Below are 20,067 nucleotides of genomic sequence, written 5' to 3' on the forward strand. Positions count from 1 at the left end.
GGTGAACCTTTGTGGCTCATTCCAGGCTCAGACCTCGTGAGAGCTACAGCTACTTAGCACATGTGAAAATCCAGCTACTTTGATTTAGGTTCCTAAATCTTTATTTAGGAACTTAACTTTAAGCATGCAGATTTGAAAACTTTGGCTCTCAGAAACTTCTCTGCCATTTCAAATGAACAAGACAACGAAACAACTTTAAACTAACTGCAGAGTTTGAAAACCAAAGATGGAGGAAAAGCCTGGATGGGAAAATGACCATCAGAAAAAGAGAAGCTGATTCATTTTCGTTATCCAAGCTGGGAGAAATGCAAAACAAACAAAGACCATAAAGAGGGACAAGTGAATTGGATTTTAAAAATTCTGTTTCACTTTTAATAGATTGATGCTATAATAACTTAGGTAAAGAAATGGGTGTTGTTTACAACAATGGTTCTGAAAAAAAGGGTGTGTGTGGCTGGTGGTCCGGGGCTGGTCACACGGCGCTGGCTTTTCATTATTTCCAGCAGTTAAATCACATTAAAATAAGCTAAAAATATGTTAAATACATTCCTACTGTTACTTTTCCACATAAGCAATTGCTGTAGCTACTACAAGGATGTCTTGCAATGGCGAACGTGGGCCAGAGGTGGGCCTGAACAATCACAATAAATTGGTTAGTCTCTAAGGTGCCACAAGTACTCCTTTTCTTTTTGCGACTACAGACTAGCACGGCTGCTACTCTGAAACAAATAGGAGGGAAGATGGCCACAAGACAGTCTATGACTATGCAACCCATGCTGTGAAAAAGTTCCCTACATTACACTATATTGCCCTGATTCTTCGTTCATGTACACTGTTGCAAATCAGGAGTAACTGCACTCTACTGCAGTAAGAGAACATATTCACATCCCCATCAGGTTGACGTTGACTGTATCCCTTTCATAATTATTTATTATTTCTGTTACAGCAGAGCCTAGGACCACCAATCAAGGACCAGGGAACAAAACCAGGTCCTGCCCCAGCTTACGATCAAAGTGATTTTGTATATTTCAAAAAAAGGCAATGTGTTTTAAAAACGGGGGGGCTCAAAGCTACCTGCGAGCATCTCTCTACAAAATAATAAAACAGCACCTCGCTCTCAGAACTACAAGGTTCCCACGCTACCTTTCCCCCAGCAGGAGGCCCAACTACACAGGAATCATTTCTCCTTTAAACAAAAGAACAATGGGGGGGGGGTTCTACCCTCTTTTAATATTTATATGTCTAAATGACAGCTCTGAAAAATAGTTCTCTTCTTGTCTCCTCCATCTGACCAGGTTTGTTTTGTTAAGGGGGGGGGGAGTGGGAGGCGAATCTTGCTGCTTTTTTTGCTTCTGCTGGTTTTTTACTCTTACCCACTTTCCACCCACCTTCCAACATTGGCTTTAACCGCAGCAGCCCTTTTAAATCACCCTTCCCTTCCCCTTCTTTGCATCTTCCCCACCCACTGGTGATGGCGTAGCGTAGCCTCTGCTGGGCTCCACCCCTCCTCAACTGGAAGGGCTTAAAGCTCCCTTTAGCTTAGCCTGCCTGCCCTTATTTAATTTGGAGTGTGATTTTGCTATTTTTAGCAGCTGGATTCCCTCCAGTAAAGCTTGGAGGGGTGTTTTCTTGGGGTTTTTTTTTTTTTGGTCCCTTTCCTATTTCCCCCTCTCTGCCCCCCCCTCCCCGTGCAAATGATTTTGACCCAGCTTCCTTCCTCTTGGAACAATTTTTTTATTTATATAAATAAGAGCGCCCTGGCTGGTCTGTATATGTGTGTGAGTGAGTCTCTCCTTGCCTGCCTTCTTGTTTCAGATCCGCATTTGCAATCAGCAGCAGCCAGAAGGGGGGTTTTGGTTTAATTTGATCACAACACAGACACACAAGGAAAAAAAAAACACACACACACACACACCCCACACAGATCCGAGATCAGGAGCAATTGTGAGTGTCTGGCCTTTTTTTTTTTTTTTTTTTTTCCGTTTTGTTTTGGGTGGAGGTGGTGAGGGGGGTGTCAGTAAGTTGGTGTTTTGTTTATTTTGATGATTATTTTGTAGTCGAATGGGCACGGTTGGGGGGGAGGGCAAAAAAATCATTTGCAAATTGCAAATAATAATAATAATGAAGCCTGGTTTTTAGAATTTGCAGAGAGAAGCCAGCAAGGCATGCGGAATAAATATGCCCTTTGCTTTTATTCTCATCATGCATTGCAAGAATGGGAGTGGGGAGGGCTTTTCCTGGGTTTGGGGTGGGCAGACTCTGCAATGCTACCTCCCCCCCCCTTCTTTATTTTTTATTATTATCATTAAAGCACCTGATTGGGGAGGGGGAGGGGACGGCTCTTTCTTCAGCAGGTCTCCGAGCGGAGGGATGGAAAAGCCCCGCCGGAGACAGCAGCTGAGCGCTGGGGAGGAGCAGGAGAAACAGCAGCCGCGGCGGGGGGGTGCCCTGGCAGGGAGCTCCGAGCTCGCAGTCGCCTCCGGGTTGCTGGCGGAGCTCGCTCCTGCCGGGCTCGGGTGATCCGCTCCTGCCCCCCCGCCCCGGCCCTGGCGAGCTTTGCAAATACGCACACTCCGAGCCGGTTTCATTTTCAAATCGCGCGACAGCACTTTCCTCCACCGCTTGGTATTTTTTTTGCACGGCATTTCTGCCAATAGCCAGGCAGAGCTGGGGGTGCGGGGGGGGGTGGGTTTTTTTCCTTTCCCCATTTATTTTGCAGAGAGCAGGTAGCGCATTGGGCTCGCAAGAAACCCCTCCTCCTCCTCCTGGCCCTTTAAAGGGGCCGATTCCCAGAGCCATGGCTCCCCCTCGCCAACCAAGAAGAGCCTGGGGTAAAGCCACTGCTGTGTTTTGGGGGTGCCGGGGGGCGCTTTCCTTGGGCTCTGGGGTGTTCGTTAGGGAGAGGGGTCGCTTGCCTGCTTGGGTTCTGGGGGTGCTGGGCCGACGGTCGGCAGGGGTGCAGCGGCTGGATCCTAGGGCAAGGGGGGGTACTTGTTATTTCTGCGGGGCTGGGGCTCTTTGATCCCCCCATCGGGCGGGGGCGGGCGGGGGCTTGTTCGGTGGGAAATAACTTCTCCTCCCTGCCTGCTCTCTAAAGTGTGTCTCTCTCCCTAGAGGCGCTTTTGTTGCGGGGGGGGGGGGGTCTCTACCAGGGCGGCAGGAACAATTTGTATAGTTGGGGTGCTGAGAGCTATTGAACCAGGCTGTAAACCCTGTCTGATAGAATCCACTTCATAGGATCACAGACTGTCAGGGTTGGAAGGGACCTCGGGAGGTCATCTAGTCCAACCCCCTGCTCAAAGCAGGACCAATCCCCAATTTTTGCCCCAGATCCCTAAATGGCCCCCTCAGGGATTGAACTCACAACCCTGGGTTTAACAGGCCAATGCTCAAACCACTGAGCTATCAGGCCACGGGGTGCAGCAGCAACACCCCCAGTTCCAGCAGCTGTGGGCTCTACCTGGCTCCCAGACTTCCCTTCCAGCTGGGGGGCTTGGTTTCATTATAGGTCCAGAGAGGAAGAGATCTGTTGGTCTTTCTTTCAGTCCCATTTAGGTGTGGTGATGGGGTGGGGGCTTTCCCCACTGTAAACTTTACAAGGTTTCTTTCCACTCCCCCTCGTTCCTCTCGAGGAGGGGTCTACACCATACTCCTGAAATCGAGCCATTCCTGCTGAGGGTGGTTTTGATTATAACCTCTGGCTTATGGTCTTGTCTCTTCCTGTCCCCCTTCACCCCGCGCCTTTATCATGTTTGTTTTAAAGCAGGGGTTCTCAAACTGGGGGTCATGAGCGGTCAGCCTCCTCCCCAAATCCCGCTTCACCTCCAGCATTTTATAATAGTGTTAAATATTTTTAAAAAGTGTTTTTAATTTATAAGGGATGGTCGCACTCAGAGGCTTGCTGTGTGAAAGGGAAAGGAGTACTTGTGGCACCTTGGAGACTAACCAATTTATCTGAGCATCCGATGAAGTGAGCTGTAGCTCTCGAAAGCTTATGCTCAAATAAATTGGCTGTCTCTATGGTGCCACAAGTACTTCTTTTCTTTTTGCAAATACAGACTAACACGGCTGCTACTCTGAAACCTGTGTGAAAGGGGTCAGCACTACAAAAGTTTGAGAACCCCTGTTGTAAAGGATGGCTGCTCCAATAGAGTGGGGGTCTTCAAAGCAGAGCCTTGGAATGTTAGTCAAGTTAATAGGGAATTGCATGCGCCTTTTGTCCTGAGCCCCTCCTGGGCTCATCGGTAAAACTGGTTTTTATTTATTTTATCGCCTTGCTGTTGGGACTGCCCTGCTCTGCCTTCTGGGTGGTGTCCCTGTGAGACTGCTCTGAGAGGACTTCTTGGGCGTGAAGAGACTGTTTCCTGTGGGTATTGCTTTTCTTTTGTTGTTAAGTTGCGAGGTGGTGACTAGGGCTTGGATTGGCAGGGCTCCTGTCTGGTGCAAAGGAGCTGTGAAATCAGTCCCAGGTGTGGAGATTGGGGAGAGAAGCAAAGATTAAGGGTATGGAACAGCTTCCAAATGAGGAGAGAGTAATAAAACTGGACTTGTCAGCTTGGAAAAGAGACGACTAAGGAGGGATATGATAGAGATCTATAAAATCATGACTGGTGCAGAGAAAGTAAATAAGGAAGTGTTATTTACTCCTTTTCATAACACAAAACAAGAACTAGGGGCCACCCAATGAAATTAATAGGCAGCAGGTTTAAAACAAAAGGAAGTATCTTTTCATATAATGCACAGTCAACCTGTGGAACTCCTTGCCAGAGGATGTTGTGAAGGACAAGATTATAATAGGGTTCAAAATAGAACTAGATAAGTTCATGGAGGAAAAGGCCATCAATGGCTATTAGCCAGAATGGGCAGGGGACAGTGTCCTTAGCCTCTGTTTGCCAGAGGCTGAGAGTGGGCAACAGGGGCTAGATCACCTGATGATTACTGTTCTGTTCATTCCCTCTGGGGCACCTGGCATTGGCTACTGTCGGAAGACAGGATATGGGGCTAGATGGACCTTTGGTCTTACAAATGCCATGTCCCTTCCTCAGGTGCCAGCCAGTTGTGTCTCTCTGCTGTGCTTTAACTTCCTGTTCCCCTGGCTGCTGAGGTTTAGGCCAGAGAGCAGGGAGACAACCGTGTGACCTGACTAGATCCTCCCACACCACTGAAGTCTTCTCTTCATAAGCTTAAGGCCTGGTCTGCACCTAAAAACTTAGGTCGACCTATTTCACTCGGGGCTGTGAAAACCTGTGTGCCCAGAACACTGTATGTAGTTAGGTTAACCTAACCCCTGTTGCGGCTGCAGACGTAGACAGAAGGATTCGTCCCTCAACCTAGCTACTGCCTTTTGGGGAGGCGGATGAACTATGCGGATGGGAAAAAGTCTTCCATCGACACAGGACACGTCTATGCTACGTCACTACAGTGGCATGGCTGTAGCATAAACTCTGTCTTAGACAGGGAAGAGACCTATCCCATCCCAACACAGGTATAGGGCCATTTCCCAATACAGCATAATCCTGCAGTGAGGTTGCCTGTTAGGGCCCCTGCAAAAACTGGCCGGAGGTTCAGCCTAGAGGACCTGCAAATCTCTTCCTCATGGGTTTGTGCAGCTCTTGAAGGGGTCCATTGGAGGCTAGGGCCATCTACTGAGAGGTTTGTGTCTCTAAGCTACTTCTTGGCTCTCTCCTTCCCTCCATGGCAACACAGTTCCACCAAAAACCTCGCTACGGGGTCAGAATGAGGACCAGGAATCCTGAGTTAGCACTGTGGGCTGTTTGCTACAGGGCTGAGCCCTGCCCCATGCAGGTCCCTGAAGAGGCTGCATATGTTGTGGGTCCAGCGCTCCCCACGCCTGCATGCCCAGGTTGTCAGAGATGGAAGGGGGTGCTCGGAGGATGTATCATGTCAGGACGCTTGTCAGATTTCTTAACTGGATACCCAAGTAGCCAAGAATTTTACTTAAAAACAAACCCAACCCAAAAACATTAGGACCATATTTCTGAGGGAGAGAATCCTTGTAGTGAGTAATACATAGGGGTGTTTACATGAGGCTGTGGCTTCTGAGGTTTACTTACTTGTGAGTCACTTCCACAGCTGAACATGAGCCCATATGTACTGTTTTAAAAACCTAGAAGGTCTGTGCATTCAGGATGCGTGTGTGGGGTTTCCTTGGGCTTTCATCCCACTATGCAACTTGTTTAGAAATCTGAACTTCCCAGCGAAGCCCTGCCGAGGACGGCTACATGCCCATCACTGAGGACAATAACTGTTGGTGTGGAATTTGAGCAAACCACCCGTTGCGGAGGGCAGTTGTCTGCAAAGGGGACCCTGTTCGGTTGCTACAGCTGGGAGGGTAGATGGGACTGACCATTGCTTGACGTAGGCATGCAACGGTGTTGGAAAGAGCTTTGTCCTCTCTGATCATAACTTGCAAAGTCAGTTGAGTGGGATCCAGTTGCTGACAACCAATATCATTAAGCACCTGTTTTCCTAGGACATGGGTTCTCCACTGGGGGGTTGTGAACAGGTTTCGGGGGGTTGCAAACACACTCTTTCTTTATAGATGGGAGGAGGGTCCTTGAAACTTTGTTACTATGCTAAAGTATCCGGATTAACCTTTACCAAGGTATTAGCTACCTCGAGTTGGATGGGAATCCATTAACTCTAGATGGTCTAGTGTAGAATACATTAAGGCTTCCCTTGTTATCAGTTGGGGATGAGTTTGCCAACTGCTCTGCCACAGATTTATTTAGACAAACTAATTTAGATGCTCGTGTCACTTGTTTTAGTGAGCTCAAAGGCATTTTGCTGGGGTGGGTTTTGTTTCCTGACTGCTGATGATCCTTTTGGAATTGGACCCATTCTAGTCGCTGCTGACTTGGAGGGAGGGAAGTGTTAGACATTATTCTGAGCACTGGTGACTAGTGGCTTAACTGCTAGAAAAATGGACTTCTTTTGTTGAGTGTGGTTGGGGGCACACAGAGAATTTGGAGTTGCAGGGAGTCCCTGGTGCATGCAATAAGTGTGCAGGGCACTGCACGGCTGGGGGAAAGGATAGCAGCGGCTGTGGAGAGCAGGGTGCAGGGGAACCCCAGCTCCACCCCCAGTGCTGGGAGCAGCAGCTGGAGGCAAAGAGCACGAGAACTGAGAAGAGCCTAGGCTTAAGCTGGGGAGCCAGCTGGGGCTGCCCAGGGCGCTTCCTTCTGACTGGCTTTAACAGTGGCCCCAAGGTGACCTTTGCACCACTTCTCCCTCCCACCCTCCACCCCTGGCTCTTCCACAGAGGATACAGTTTGGCTCCAATGCTGCAGGGAATTGATTCAGACGAAATATTTTGGGGGCAGGGACGGTCTCTGTACAGCACCTAGCACCATAATCTAGGCATGGCCCAATATCTGAACAAATACTTTGCCTCAGTCTTTAATAAGGCTAAAGAGGATCTTAGGGATAATGGTAGCATGACAAATGGGAATGAGGATATGGAGGTAGATATTACCATATCTGAGGTAGAAGCGAAACTCAAACAGCTTAATGGGACTAAATCGGGGGGCCCAGATAATCTTCATCCAAGAATATTAAAGGAATTGGCACATGAAATTGCAAGCCCATTAGCAATAATTTATAACGAATCTGTAAACTGAGGGGTTGTACCGTATGATTGGAGAATTGCTAACATAGTTCCTATTTTTAAGAAAGGGGAAAAAAAGTGATCTGGGTGACTATAGGCCTGTTAGTTTGCCATCTGTAGTATGCAAGGTCTTGGGGAAAAGTTTTGAAGGAGAAGGTAGTTAAGGACATTGAGGTCAATGGTAAATGGGACAAAATACAACATGGTTTTACAAAAGGTAGATCATGCCAAACCAACCTGATCTCCTTCTTCGAGAAAGTAACAGATTTTTTTAGACAAAGGAAACGCAGTGGATCTAATTTACCTAGGATTTCAGTAAGGCGTTTGATACCATGCCACATGGGGAATTATTAGTTAAACTGGCAAAGACGGGGATCAATATGAAAATTGAAAGGTGGATAAGGAATTGGTTAAAAGGGGAGACTACAACGGGTCCTACTGAAAGGTGAACTGTCCGGCTGGAGGGAGGTTACTAGCGGAGTTCCTCAAGGATCGGTTTTGGGACCAATCTTATTTAATCTTTTTATTACTGACCTCAGCACAAAAAGTGGAAGTGTGCTAATAAAGTTTGCGAATGATACAAAGCTGGGAGGTATTGCCAATTTAGAGAAGGACAGGGATATCATACAGGAGGATCTGGATGACCTTGTAAACTGAGTAATAGTAATAGGATGAAATTTAATAGTGAGAAGTGTAAGGTACTGCATGCATTTAGGGATTAATAACAAGAAGTTTAGTTATAAGCTGGGGACGCATCAATTACAAGTAATGGAGGAGGAGAAGGACCTTGGAGTATTGGTTGATCACAGGATGACTATGAGCCGCCAATGTGATATGGCTGTGAAAAAAGCTAATGCGGTCTTGGGAATGCATCAGGAGAGGTATTTCCAGTAGGGATAAGGAGGTTTTAGTACCATTATACAAGGCACTGGTGAGACCTCACCTGGAATACTGTGGGCAGTTCTGGTCTCCCATGTTTAAGAAGGATGAATTCAAACTGGAACAGGTACAGAGAAGGGCTACTAGGATGATCCAAGGAATGGAAAACTTGTCTTATGAAAGCAGACTCAAGGAGCTTGGCTTGTTTAGCCTAACTAAAAGAAGGTTGAGGGGAGAGATGATTGCTCTCTATAAATATATCCGAGGGATAAATACCAGAGAGGGAGAGGAATTATTTAAGCTCAGAACCAATGTGGACACAAGAACAAAGGGATATAAACTGGCCACCGGGAAGTTGAGACTTGAAATTAGACGAAGGTTTCTAACCATCAGAGGAGTGAAGTTTTGGAATAGCCTTCCAAGGGAAGCAGTGGGGGCAAAAGATCTATCTGGCTTTAAGATTAAACTTGATAAGTCTATGGAGGAGATGGTATGATGGGATAACATGGTTTTGGTAATTAAATATTCATGGTAAATAGGCCCAATGGCCTGTGATGGGATATTAGATGGGGTGGGATCTGAGTTACCCAGGAAAGAATTTTCTGTAGTATCTGGCTGGTGAATCTTGCCCATACGCTCAGGGTTTAGCTGATTGTCATATTTGGGGTCGGGAAGGAATTTTCCTCCAGGGCAGATTGGAAGAGGCCCTGGAGGTTTTTCGCCTTCCTCTGTAGCATGGGGCACAGGTCACTTGCTGGAGGATTCTCTGCTCCTTTAAACTACGATTTGAGGACTTCAGTAGCTCAGACATAGGTGAGAGGTTTTTCCACAGGGGTGGGTGGGTGAAATTCTGTGGCCTGCGTTATGCAGGACGTCAGACTAGATGATCATAATGGTCCCTTCTGACCTTAGTATCTATGAATCTATGTCAGGTTGGAATGTGCTCCCCCCTTCCATCCATTTCTCAGCCTGGCAGGATGTGACCACGGCTAGTGCAGGATGCATTTTGCTCTGTATGCCTTAAGATCTGCCTGTGACTTTGAGAGGGACAGTACAGAGCTGTGGAATAGCATCAGAAGAGCCAGGCACTCTAACTAGGCCAAGGTGTGGATCCTGCCCACATTTGGGTTGGGGTATTGTTGGGATCAGCATGAGATACAGCTGCGTTAAAGGCGGGTCTTATAACTAATGCACTGGGCTGGGATTTATAAGATTTGAACCCTGACTACTCATGTGCAACCCAGGGCAAGTTTCTTCCTTTCTCTACACCTCAGTTGCCCATCTGCAGAGCAGGGGTAAATAATCCTTCTTTTCTCTGTCTTGTCTTAGGCTGTAAGCAATTCAGGGCAGGGACTCTCTCTTACTATTTCATATGTACAACACCTAGGACAGGGGGGTCCTGAGTTCAGCAGTACAAACAGAAGCATAAATGCCCACTGGAGTATCTTCTCCAGCAACCTTAGGGAAGTGTTCCCAAGACAAGAAAGGGAAGCTCTGCACAGAGCATGGGTTAAAAACCCTATCGGAAGAGGATCAGCCTGAAAGATAAAATTGGTAGCTGGAAGAGTCCTTTGAGGTCCTGCCTAGACCATCTCCCCATCAAGGCAGGATTATTCCCTGGTGGGGTACTCTGTGCCATAAGCAATGGGGCTCCCACCACTTTCCATGGGGAGAGTATTCCATAGCTTTCATGCATCTTGCTCTTGAGGCTTTTCCACGTAGTTCTGTCCGAGTGTGCATTTACACTCCTCTACCTGTGTAAATAACTAGAGGGTGCATGCAACGAAGGGTCGCTGGTTAGCACTAGGCATAGCAGGAGAAGACTGTATATACTTCACTCCCTCCTTCACGGAGCACTCCTGACACCCCTGCCGTTCCACCCCACCCTGGGGTGTGTGGACAACTACCTGCAACAGAGGGGGCCCAGACTTTCAAAAGGGGCCTCTGATTTTGGGTACTTGCAGAGAGGTGGGCAAAGGGCAAGGCACAAAAACCTTCATGTTCTGAAGGAACCACCAAGGTTCCTTGCTCTGCTGCTCCCCAATAAACTTATTACTGACAGATCCAACACAGGTCATTGTGGGGAAAGAAGGGTGAGAACTGGCGCAGAGGAGTGCAAGATTCTAATGGGACATGGCAGATGCACTGACCAGTGACCCCCAGTTTGTAATTCTGACTGCCAGGACCTGGGTGGCTTTTCCTTGGACACCATAGCATCATAGACTATTAGGGTTGAAAGAGACTTCAGGAGATCATCTAGTCCAATCCCCTGCTCAAAGCAGGACCAACACCAACCAAATCAACCATGCACATGACCCTTCCCTTCTTAGTGCCCCTGTTTCCCCATTAGTATCATGGGGGTGATTGTGGCCTATAGAACAGTGGTCATCTAGACACATGTTCTGTACTTACCCTTTCTTCTTCTTTTCTTTTGTCCTCTGGAAGAAAGACGATGAGTGAATCTAGTGCAAAATCCAGCCAGCCCTTGGCTTCCAAACAGGAGGAGGACGTGTCTGAGAAGAGAGGGCGGGGACGACCCAGGAAGAAGCCTCAGGTATGGAGAATTGCTTTCTTCCATGCTCTTAGAGAGGGGCTCTACAAGGAATGCAGACGGGAGGTCTGTGGGGAAGAAAGGAAAAAATGAGGCATCTCCTTGACTGACTTGCCACCTGGGAGGCATCATCCATCTAGCATGCTCTGGTGGTTACAGCCAAGGACTGGGAGTCAGGGCTCCTGGGTTCTCTCCTCAGCTCCGCCACTGCTTACAACTTGTGGTAGCCTTGGGCAAGTTTCTTAACTTGTGATCCACAAAATGAGGCTACTCTCAACATCAGAGAGGGCTGAATTGATACTTATCGAGATTTCATCCCAAGATCTAGCATGGGGCAAAGAAATAGCTTCTATTGCTGGGTAAGATTAAATTCTGGCTTCCAAGCTGGGGCCAAATGGCCCTCTCCAGAAGGACTTAGGAGGCAAGGCAAGGCAAAAAGGCAGCAGGAACTTTCAGTGAAGAGTAACATTTACCCTAGGGATGAACACAACAAAACAAACGGGGCTCCAGAGAAGGTACTTACTGGCATTGGGAATCATGTTATACGTCCCATTTCTATACATTGGGCTCACCACCATGGAATTGAACACATGCATAACTTGTCTCCTGGATACAAACTTATAACCCCCGACTCTCTTTGCTACATGTGGACAGCAGAGACCCCCTGGAACTTATTATAGAATAAAAGTTTGGCAGGATATGTTCTCTGCCAAAATTTCCTCCCTCTCAGCTGCTCTCCTCTGCCCCAGTGGTGGCGGCTGCATTTCTGTAGGTGTACGGTTTTTGAGTCCCTTGGAGTTACAGAAGCAGAATGTTCCTCTCCTTGCTGTGCCCAAAGGTCCTCAGGAGACTCCAGCTAAGTCAAGACTATGGCAACAAGATGACCTTAGAGGCTTTAGCTACAGTAGGGAAACTTACCCAAAAAAAATCCCACCCAGCTGAATTGAGGGGAGTCATACTATAGACAAGACTTCTGCAGCTGAACCAAGTTTTATGATCATGGTAGTTAATGAAACCTGCTTTTTCAGCAGGTTTAACTAATGCTGATTAACTAATCAGTCCTGCTGAGCCAGTGGGAATTTTGTTTGTGTAAGTTTCTCTCATGTAAGGCCCAGGCACGAACTCTTTGATTTCTCTGCTCTCTGCCATGCAGCCAACATGATTAGTTAGCCAACTAGTTATAACTCTTATGGCAGAACCTGAAACGTGACTGGCTAAACCTGCAGGGAAGGGAGAATTCCCCTGCCCGTCACCAGGAACTGCAGCAGGTAACTAGCCACCAATAAGCCCCTCAAACTTTAGGACCAGTTGGACTCAGCCGAGGATGGTCTAGTGCCTTGTGCAGATGAGGCTCCGGAAGCATTTTACTAAGCAGGCATGTTACTGGGGCAACAAAAGGGCATCCGGAAAGTCAGTGGCAAAGCTAGGAAGGGAATCCAGGTGTCCCAATTCCCATTTACTGTTCTAACCCCTGGAGAGTGTCATTCCTCTGATCCCTTTGTTGTTGCACTATTACCTTAACCATAAACCCAGGGAGCTGGGGAAGCACAGGAAATTGTGAGTACATCTCATTTGGAAGCCCAGAGTTTTTAACTCTGCTGTCGGCCATTGCAGTTTCTCCACATTGACACCAGCCTAACCAAGATCAGCAACTGGCCCTTGGTATCAGTCTTTTAACTGCCCTGAGCCAGCTGATCCCAGCTCCTTCCTCTTCCGGCTGGTGGAATATCTCCCTCGCAGGGCTCGGATTGGTGGGGGGAGGCAGTCACTCGGTGGAGGTGGGGGCAGGGCTGCGGGTGTTGGATTACTGGTTCGCTAATAGCTGCAGCTATAAACGGAAAGTGCCTGGGTATTAGAAACTGTAGCGGTGACACCAGAATTGTGAACTGTGCATTAGATTGTTTTTCGTATGAGTCTCCCAGGTGTTGAAATTTCAGGGTGCTCTTTCCTGGGCGATGGGCTCTGGGGTTAACAGTTTTAATTTTTAAAGGGAGATATCCCAGCGCCCGCTCCAGAAATCAGCCCCATGGCGTTCTCTCTTACGTCTCCAAATCTGGGAGGAAAAGCAGCCTCTTCTCGGCAGGTTCATGCCTTTCCTCCCCCCCTCACCAACGGCCCGTTCCATCGAAGTCCAGGTAGCCCCCGTCTGCTCTGTCCCACGTCCCTCCTGTGCGCAGCGTGACAGGTGCGTTCTGTCCACAGCAGAGTGTGTCACCTGAAAGCAGAGCGAGTCGAAGTGCAGGCCCACTGTGGCCATCTCTTCACTTTGAATTCCCACGGCCCTTGGAAACTACAGGTCCCAGCATGCATTGTTCCCCCTTGATCGGCCTCTGCTGCAGTGCAAACACTAGCCAGGTGTTTTGGTTGGCATCTGTGTATTAAGATTGAGGGGGTGGGTGCAGTGCCGTGCTGGGGGCATTTCTATAACAGAGGCCCAGTGGCATACATGCTCCTCTAATGCCGGGACTCCCGTTTATTTTGTTTTGCTGGGATTCCTTCCTGCTCTTAGGTGCAGTGGGATCCCACTTGGATGGGCAAGTGGGCTGTGAACAGACTGTGCTTGCCCCAGCCCTGCCCCTCGGCACTGATCACTGCAGATCTGGGTGTCTGCTGACAAGTCCTGTCCTTTGTCTCCAGCAGGAACCCAGCGAGGCACCAACCCCCAAGAGACCACGTGGCAGACCAAAGGGGAGCAAAAACAAGGCCACTTCTAAAGGCAGGGTAGGTATGGGGGCAGGGGGTGGAGGCAGGGGAAACCACATGACCTTCCCCATCCACTGCTTCTTAATGGCTATTTAAGATTGAAGTGACTTCTTGGCATTTGGGCACTGGGAGCCTGAGGGTGTCTGGTCACAAGATGTCCCTCTCCCTTGGATTTCTTGGGGGCCAAAGTGTAGCATCCACAGGATTTCTGTTCTGGGAAGCAGGAGGTGACGGAACTTCCCACACACACACACATGCACGCACGCACGCAGTGGGCTCAGTGGTGAGATTTCTACCCCAGCTGTGCAGACAGACAGGGTTTGGACCAGACAGATGGGCACCCAGAGTTTTGCAGGGAGGAACCTCCTGCCCCTCTGGAGAGTTCTAGGTGGCCTTCCCCATCACATGAAGCCGGTTGCATCCAACTGGGACAGCTGGTGACATTTGTTTGTCGGTGTTGGCATGAGCATTGGCTTCGTGTGCAGCATCGAGGCAGCTGGGGTTTGTGTGCCCAAGGCTGGGCAGGGAAAGAAGGTCTCCCTGCTGCATGGGGCCCCAGGCCTTTCTCCAGGGAGGAAAGTGGGGGTGGAGCAGGGAAATCTCTTACCATAGACTCTGGGCTGCGATCAGATGGACGAGGGGAGGGTCCACACCCCATCTTCTGTTTAACGGCAGCCTTGAGCATCCCACCATTATTCTAGCCAGCTGCAAATGGTGGACGGGCCCCAAAGGAATTGTGTGGGGCAGAGGATAGAAGGAGGCTCGTTTCTGAGCACATCCCTCCAGACCCAGACTCCGCAGCCGTTTCCAGTCGTGTGCTTGCTCCGGCCATTGCTGTGCCCGCGCCCCCTGGATCTCAGCCCTGACAGGGAAGGAGTTCAAGGGGGGAGCAGTTCCAGAGGGATATTTCCCCCAGTAAATGGGAAGGTTAAATTGGAAGGGGGAGGCGAGAGCTGGGATGCCTGGGTTCTATTCCTGCTGTGGGGGACCTTGGACAAGTCACTTTCTCCTGTGCCTCAGTTTGCCCACCTGTAAGATGGCAATAAGGATACCCATCACGCAGGACTGGCGGGAGATGGGTGGAGTGCTTCAAGATCCTTGCTTCATAGAAGGATCAAGTCTTATAGCTAGGGCGATGCGTAGGGAGGAATCTGTGGCAGCAGTGACCCAGCAGCAGTGTGCTCGTTCTCCTGGGGTCGCGTGTGTGTTAGCGAGGGGGATGAGGTTACCAGCTTCCTTCAGGCCCCCACCCGCCTCCCCAGGAAGTCTTTGAGGACAGAATGTATAAATGACAGAGTATGAGACATCACTATGCTTATCCGTGGGGGAAGGGATGGGGGAGAGATCGACAGAAGGTTCAGGGAATGTGGTATGTGTGTGTGTTTGTTTTAAAGCTGTTTTGAAAACACGCGACTCATATCCTGCAAATTTCTCTGAGTCATGGGGCTGGGGCCTGGCCATCGCATGCAGGAAAATAACTCTGATGGGGGGGGGGGAGGGGGATCTAGCCCCATGGGGCCATCTTTGTGTCCAGCAGCCCAAGGGCAGCCTGGAAACTGCCCCTCGTGTGATGAGTTTGACAGGTGACAAGGGGGGAAGAGGAATGGTTGTCGTGACATCTGAGCTAGAAGAAATAGAATCAAAGATGTCCAGGGAAGGAGGCGAGCGTGTGTTTCTTCGGTCCCCTCTGTGGATTTAAAAGTTCTCTCTGTGTTTAGAAAGCTGCAGTAACACCTGGGAGGAAACCTCGAGGCCGGCCCAAAAAATCGGTAAGTGGAACCTTCCTTTCCTAATCTTTCTCCTCTGGGGCCCGATTCTGCCAGGTGCGGAGCCCCCCTCTGCTCCCAGTGAATTGATAGCATGCAGAGCCCCACAGGATCAGGCCCTTGCACAGATACAAGGTGGGGAGAGAGGCCTGCTTCTTGCAGGGAGGAAGCCAGTCTCGGTGGTGAGGGGTGGGATCAAGACGAGCAGCATGAAACTCTTCTGAGCCTCTTGTGTCCTGGAGGAATCACGGTGATGGCAGTCCGGGTATTCCACACTGCAGATGGATGGCTTCACTTCTGCGCTGTAATAAGAGCTGGTCTCTGTTCTTGGGAGCTTTCCAGTTGGTGGTGGGCTAATGCATGTACTGACACTGGCTAGCCTGCATGGGTATCTGTGCTCGCCAACTGCTGCGCCCCATGCCATAGCCCCTATACTGCTGATGGAAATCTTTTGCACCAAAAGCTGGGTCTGAGAGCTGTCTCTTCTGTCATTGTGAATTTCCATGGGAATCATGCAGTTCAACGTGGTCCCACGCTCGTTCGACTACTTTGTGACCACAGCAGCACAACCGAGCGTGGAAGCGGCTGGGGTGCAAGGAGCTGCGTCTCTGGGCTGAACATTAGCAACACAGTCCATGCTCTAACGGAGCAGAGGGCATGCGGTTGTGTCTTGGTACTGGAAGGTCCTCGGGACCTGTGCTGTAATATAGCAGGGGGGATGCAACCAGATCTCGGGGCTGGAAGTTCCTAGGGCAGCAGCATAGAATTAGCAGAAGGGTCGCAGTCCTGCGTCGGTGCCAGATTCCTTGGAAGCAGCACTGTGGTACACCTTAGGGGTGTGATGCAATGTACTGTGGTCGAGGGGACACAGTCACATCCTGGTGCCGGATGACGCCCGGGGGAGTACAGCGAGGGGACGGGTGTCTCACTGCCAGAGGGTTCCTGGGGGGTAAACTGTAATATGGTAGGTAATAATCCACCTCTCTGTGGTCCATGACCACTCTAAATGGCTGTAATTAGCTCAGTGTTCTTTTTCTGCTCCCTGGAGTGACTAACAGGAAGTGGCTTGTTCTCTTCAGCTAGCTGGCACAGGCCTGCCCAAGGCTTTGTGGTGTGTTACCAGGGTGGCATTCCTGCAGAGTGAGTGTGCAGCAAATTCCCTCTGCCCCCACGTTGCTCCTCTTTCTTCCCTTTCCCAGCCACTGAGGATCTCTGGCTGTAACAGACCCTCCCACAGTGCCTGGCAGTCTGAGCTTCCCCCAGCAGCACCCCGCCCCACCCCAGCAGCGATAAGCTACTGCAGCAGCCCCACCCTTCCCCTGCTGTAAGCTGCTATCTGCTGCCCTAGGGAGCACTCTGCTGGCTCGGCAAGCTCTGCAGAGCCGTGGTTTTCTTGCTTCTCTCCAGGTTAAGGCAGCACTGCATGCCTCTTCCGCTGGGTCCCCTTCTACAGCCAGCTTGAATAGACTGGCAATTTGGGGCACCCTGTAAACAGTACTTGAATTCCTCCCACCTTCCCCTAACTGCCCCACGGGCTCCTCTGCATCCCTCCAGCCCCCTGAGGATTTCAGTCTTTGCTGTCTCCAGCCACCACCTCCAGTTTTCCCTCTCTTTGTACACCCCGTAACTTTCTCCCTGGTGTAACTCCATTCAAGCTAAGCATTACGCCACTGTCAGGGTCACATTGCATAGCAGGACACCCCCCCACCCCCACCCCCACCTCAGCCCTTGGCAGAAACATCCTGGCTAAATGTGTCATGCTCACCTGCTGCTGGTTGGCTGTAGTGACTCCACATCCAGAGAAGGGGCGGGAGCCTGGATAGTTGGTTTCCAATATCCTGCACCAGTGCTGCGAGATGCTGCCGCTTGCCACCAGATTTGGAGGGGGCTCCTAAATGCAGCTTTGAAGGGAGTTTGTCTGGAAACTCAAGACCAGGGATAACAACGTACATGGTGCACAGTGCACTTGGCCGCTCGCTCTTCAAGATGTAGGTTCAAATCCCAGCTTGGGTAAGAAGAGGGGAAGACTTGTTCTAGGCCTGTCTGGTAGGAAAATGCCTGACTTGCCAAATTCTGGAACCATCCCTAGCTAAATGAGGCCTGAGATGGGAACGGCAAGGGGTGGGCTTCAGACCTAGATTGAGGTGCATTCATAAAGCCACAAGGGACTGTTATGATCTAGTCTGACCTCCTGCACAATGCAGACGACACAAGTGTCCCCAGCATTCCTGTGTGGTGGAGGGAGGGAATTGGGGTGCTTTGCCATGGCAACAGCAGCTGGGGGCTGGTCTGGCACTGCAGGGGTCTAGCCCAAAGCTGCATCGCTGAAACTTGCACAATCCCTGGCTTACTAGTGTTCTAGAACAAACATAAGAATGGCCACACTGGGTCAGACCAAAGGTCTGTCTAGTCCAGGATCCTGTTTTCCAATGCCAGGTGCTTCAGTGGGAAGGAACAGACAGGTAATGTCAAGTGATCCACCAAGCTCGCCTCCAATTATTTTTACAGTGTCTTTGGCTTTGAAATCTGCAAATTCCTTTGCAGGCTCCCCTGGGGAGCTGTTACCTCTACACCCGAAATTCTCCAAGCGAAAGCAATGTCTAAACTGAAAACAACTCGGCCTGCGAGCAGGGCCTTGGCTTCGCACAGCTGCAGGATTTTCTAGCCGGCTTCCTCACTCACCAGGTGGGGCTGCCAAACCCCTTTTTCTATTTTGGGTTGCCCTGGCATGCTGGTTAACCACAATCCGCTTCCCAGGAGCGGAGAAGGGTTAACCAGGGCCCATCACTCCCTTCCTTCCTTCGCTAAGTGAGAAGGCCTGTGTCACTGGAAAACTTTGTATGGAATTGGCAGCTGCTTTCCATGCCGGCTTCAAGGGTTTGTTTTTTTTCTTTTTATGAATGAAACGCGCGGAAGTGGAGGTTGCTGACTCAGGGCTGACTGTGAGGGTGACTCAGACTGGTTTGCGAGCGTGCGTGTCTCTTTAAAGAGAGCCAGGCAGAAGAGTGCATTTCAAGGAATGCCTTAGCTCCCCGGCTCCGTTTCATGCCATCGCTGGGGCACTCAGCCCAGGGGTTCCTGCCAGCAGTGCTGACGCGTGCTCCTTGCCTTGCAGGTTTGGGAGGTGGGGTGAGCAAGGGAGGGTGCTGCTCTCCGAGTGGGCGAACAGAGGTCGATTGCGAAAGGGAAGGAAGAGCAGGGTTGGTCTTAACAGGCATGTTGAGATTCCAGCTGCTGCTGGGGTCCCCTCTTGTGGCCTCTGGGAAGCATTACATCTAGCCGCTGGATATGTTTTTTGTTGGGCTGTTCACGTCCATGGAAGTTACTAGTGTTGAGTATTTCTGCTATGGCCGAGGCTAAAGACCTACTCAGGACCAGGGCGCCCACCACCACATTAGTACCTGAGACTGGCCCTGCCAACACCAGCCGGCGCAGATGCTTCTCCCTGAGGACGGTAACCAGAATCCATTACAGGGGCCCGTTGGAGGCACAGAAGTTGGGGTGTCTCCTTGGCAGAGGCGCTATGGTCCAACGCTAAGAGCAGGGCACTGAGCGTCAGGATTCTTTCATGTTCCGTTCCAGCCATCGCCAATTATGCCAACGACCTTGGTTACGTGACTCTGTCTCTCACTCACTTTTTAATCTGGAGCTCTCAAAGACGGGCAAGTGCCCTTATCCCCATTTCCCAGGTACGGAAACCCGGGCGAAGAGACGGAGTGATTTCCCCAAAGTCACCATGGCAGTGCTGGGACGAGAACCCTGGCATCCTAGCTCGGATCTATGCCTTGGAGCAGAGCCAGTTCCAAGTGCCTGGCTGGGCCTGGAGGTACTTGGGAGCTTGATTTGAAGTTTAATCTGGTTAGGGCTCCACTCAAAGACCGTTGAGTGTGAAAGTTTTAAACATACAGAGGAGTCAAGGGGCAGGTCTAAAGAGGGCTGTGTCTTTAATGGTGCAGCACTAGCCATGGCGTGTGCTCCTCTGCTGACCTGGAGCCAGGCTGGCCGGGTGCTACCTCACTCCTCCCTTCTCTTACAGCAGAAGGACGAAGAGGAAGTGAACGTTTCGCAGGAGTCATCCGAAGAGGAGCAGTGAAAACGCTTGAACCCGGCACTACCTCATCGTTCAACTTACCAATTTCTCGTCAAGTTCTTGGACTGAGGAAGGAACCAAAACAAAACAAAACAAAAATCCTTGGTGGGAGTTTTTTTTTTTTTTTTCCTCCTCCGCGCCCCACACCCCCGCCACAACTTTCTCACACTCAAGCAGCAGCAGCACTGGGGTTCAGATCAAACCGATGGAGCGGCCACCGCGCTCGCTGACGGACGCTGTTAACTCGAAGGGGGAAACCGGGCTCTGTTGTTTCTCTTTCTTATTGGACAGGGTTAAAATTTAGCCTACTGGCTGATGTCGTTTCTTTTGTTCCTAGTGAAATTCACTGAGGGAAGGCTCCTGTAGAACAGTTGCTTTATTGTTTTGTGATTTTTTTTTTTTTTTTTCCAAACACACTTCAGGGTAGGGAAAGGAGGAGAGGGGGCTGCTT

General features: G+C 50.0%; 1 protein-coding gene and 1 long non-coding RNA gene across 10 annotated transcripts in view; one reads left to right on the plus strand and one right to left on the minus strand.

The window, feature by feature from the left end:
- Positions 1-17,519, minus strand: part of LOC119564445 — a 40,458-nt gene extending 22,939 nt beyond the window's left edge. The window contains exons 1-2 of the long non-coding RNA XR_006286902.1: positions 17,292-17,519; positions 10,919-11,125 (exon numbers count right to left, since the gene is read on the minus strand). This is a non-coding gene — a long non-coding RNA (uncharacterized LOC119564445). The remainder of the gene's footprint in view (positions 1-10,918; positions 11,126-17,291) is intronic.
- On the plus strand, positions 1,455-19,694 carry HMGA1 (high mobility group AT-hook 1). Of its 9 annotated transcripts, none has more exons than XM_027826010.3 (5): positions 1,455-1,944; positions 10,952-11,060; positions 13,695-13,778; positions 15,479-15,529; positions 19,563-19,694. In XM_027826010.3, the coding sequence occupies exons 2-5, from the start codon at positions 10,959-10,961 to the stop codon at positions 19,617-19,619; spliced, it is 294 nt and encodes a 97-aa protein (XP_027681811.1). In that variant the 5' UTR covers positions 1,455-1,944; positions 10,952-10,958; the 3' UTR covers positions 19,620-19,694. The 9 variants fall into 9 exon arrangements, with proteins under 9 accessions (XP_027681811.1, XP_037741302.1, XP_027681810.1 ...); XM_037885374.2 differs by having other exon boundaries at positions 1,674-1,944; positions 13,698-13,778; XM_027826009.3 differs by lacking the exon at positions 1,455-1,944 and adding an exon at positions 2,307-2,831.
- The last annotated feature ends 373 nt before the right edge of the window (positions 19,695-20,067 follow it).

This window comes from Chelonia mydas, chromosome 21 (assembly GCF_015237465.2).
Source record: "Chelonia mydas isolate rCheMyd1 chromosome 21, rCheMyd1.pri.v2, whole genome shotgun sequence".
In the NCBI taxonomy this organism is placed as follows: domain Eukaryota; kingdom Metazoa; phylum Chordata; order Testudines; family Cheloniidae; genus Chelonia; species Chelonia mydas.

Excerpts from the sequence above, each read along its gene's own strand:
- HMGA1 (XM_027826010.3), top strand. The coding sequence starts at position 10,959 with ATGAGTGAATCTAGTGCAAAATCCAGCCAGCCCTTGGCTTCCAAACAG. Across the intron at positions 11,061-13,694 it reads GACCCAGGAAGAAGCCTCAG|CAGGAACCCAGCGAGGCACC; the intron begins GTATGGAGAATT and ends CTTTGTCTCCAG. Across the intron at positions 15,530-19,562 it reads GAGGCCGGCCCAAAAAATCG|CAGAAGGACGAAGAGGAAGT; the intron begins GTAAGTGGAACC and ends CTTCTCTTACAG.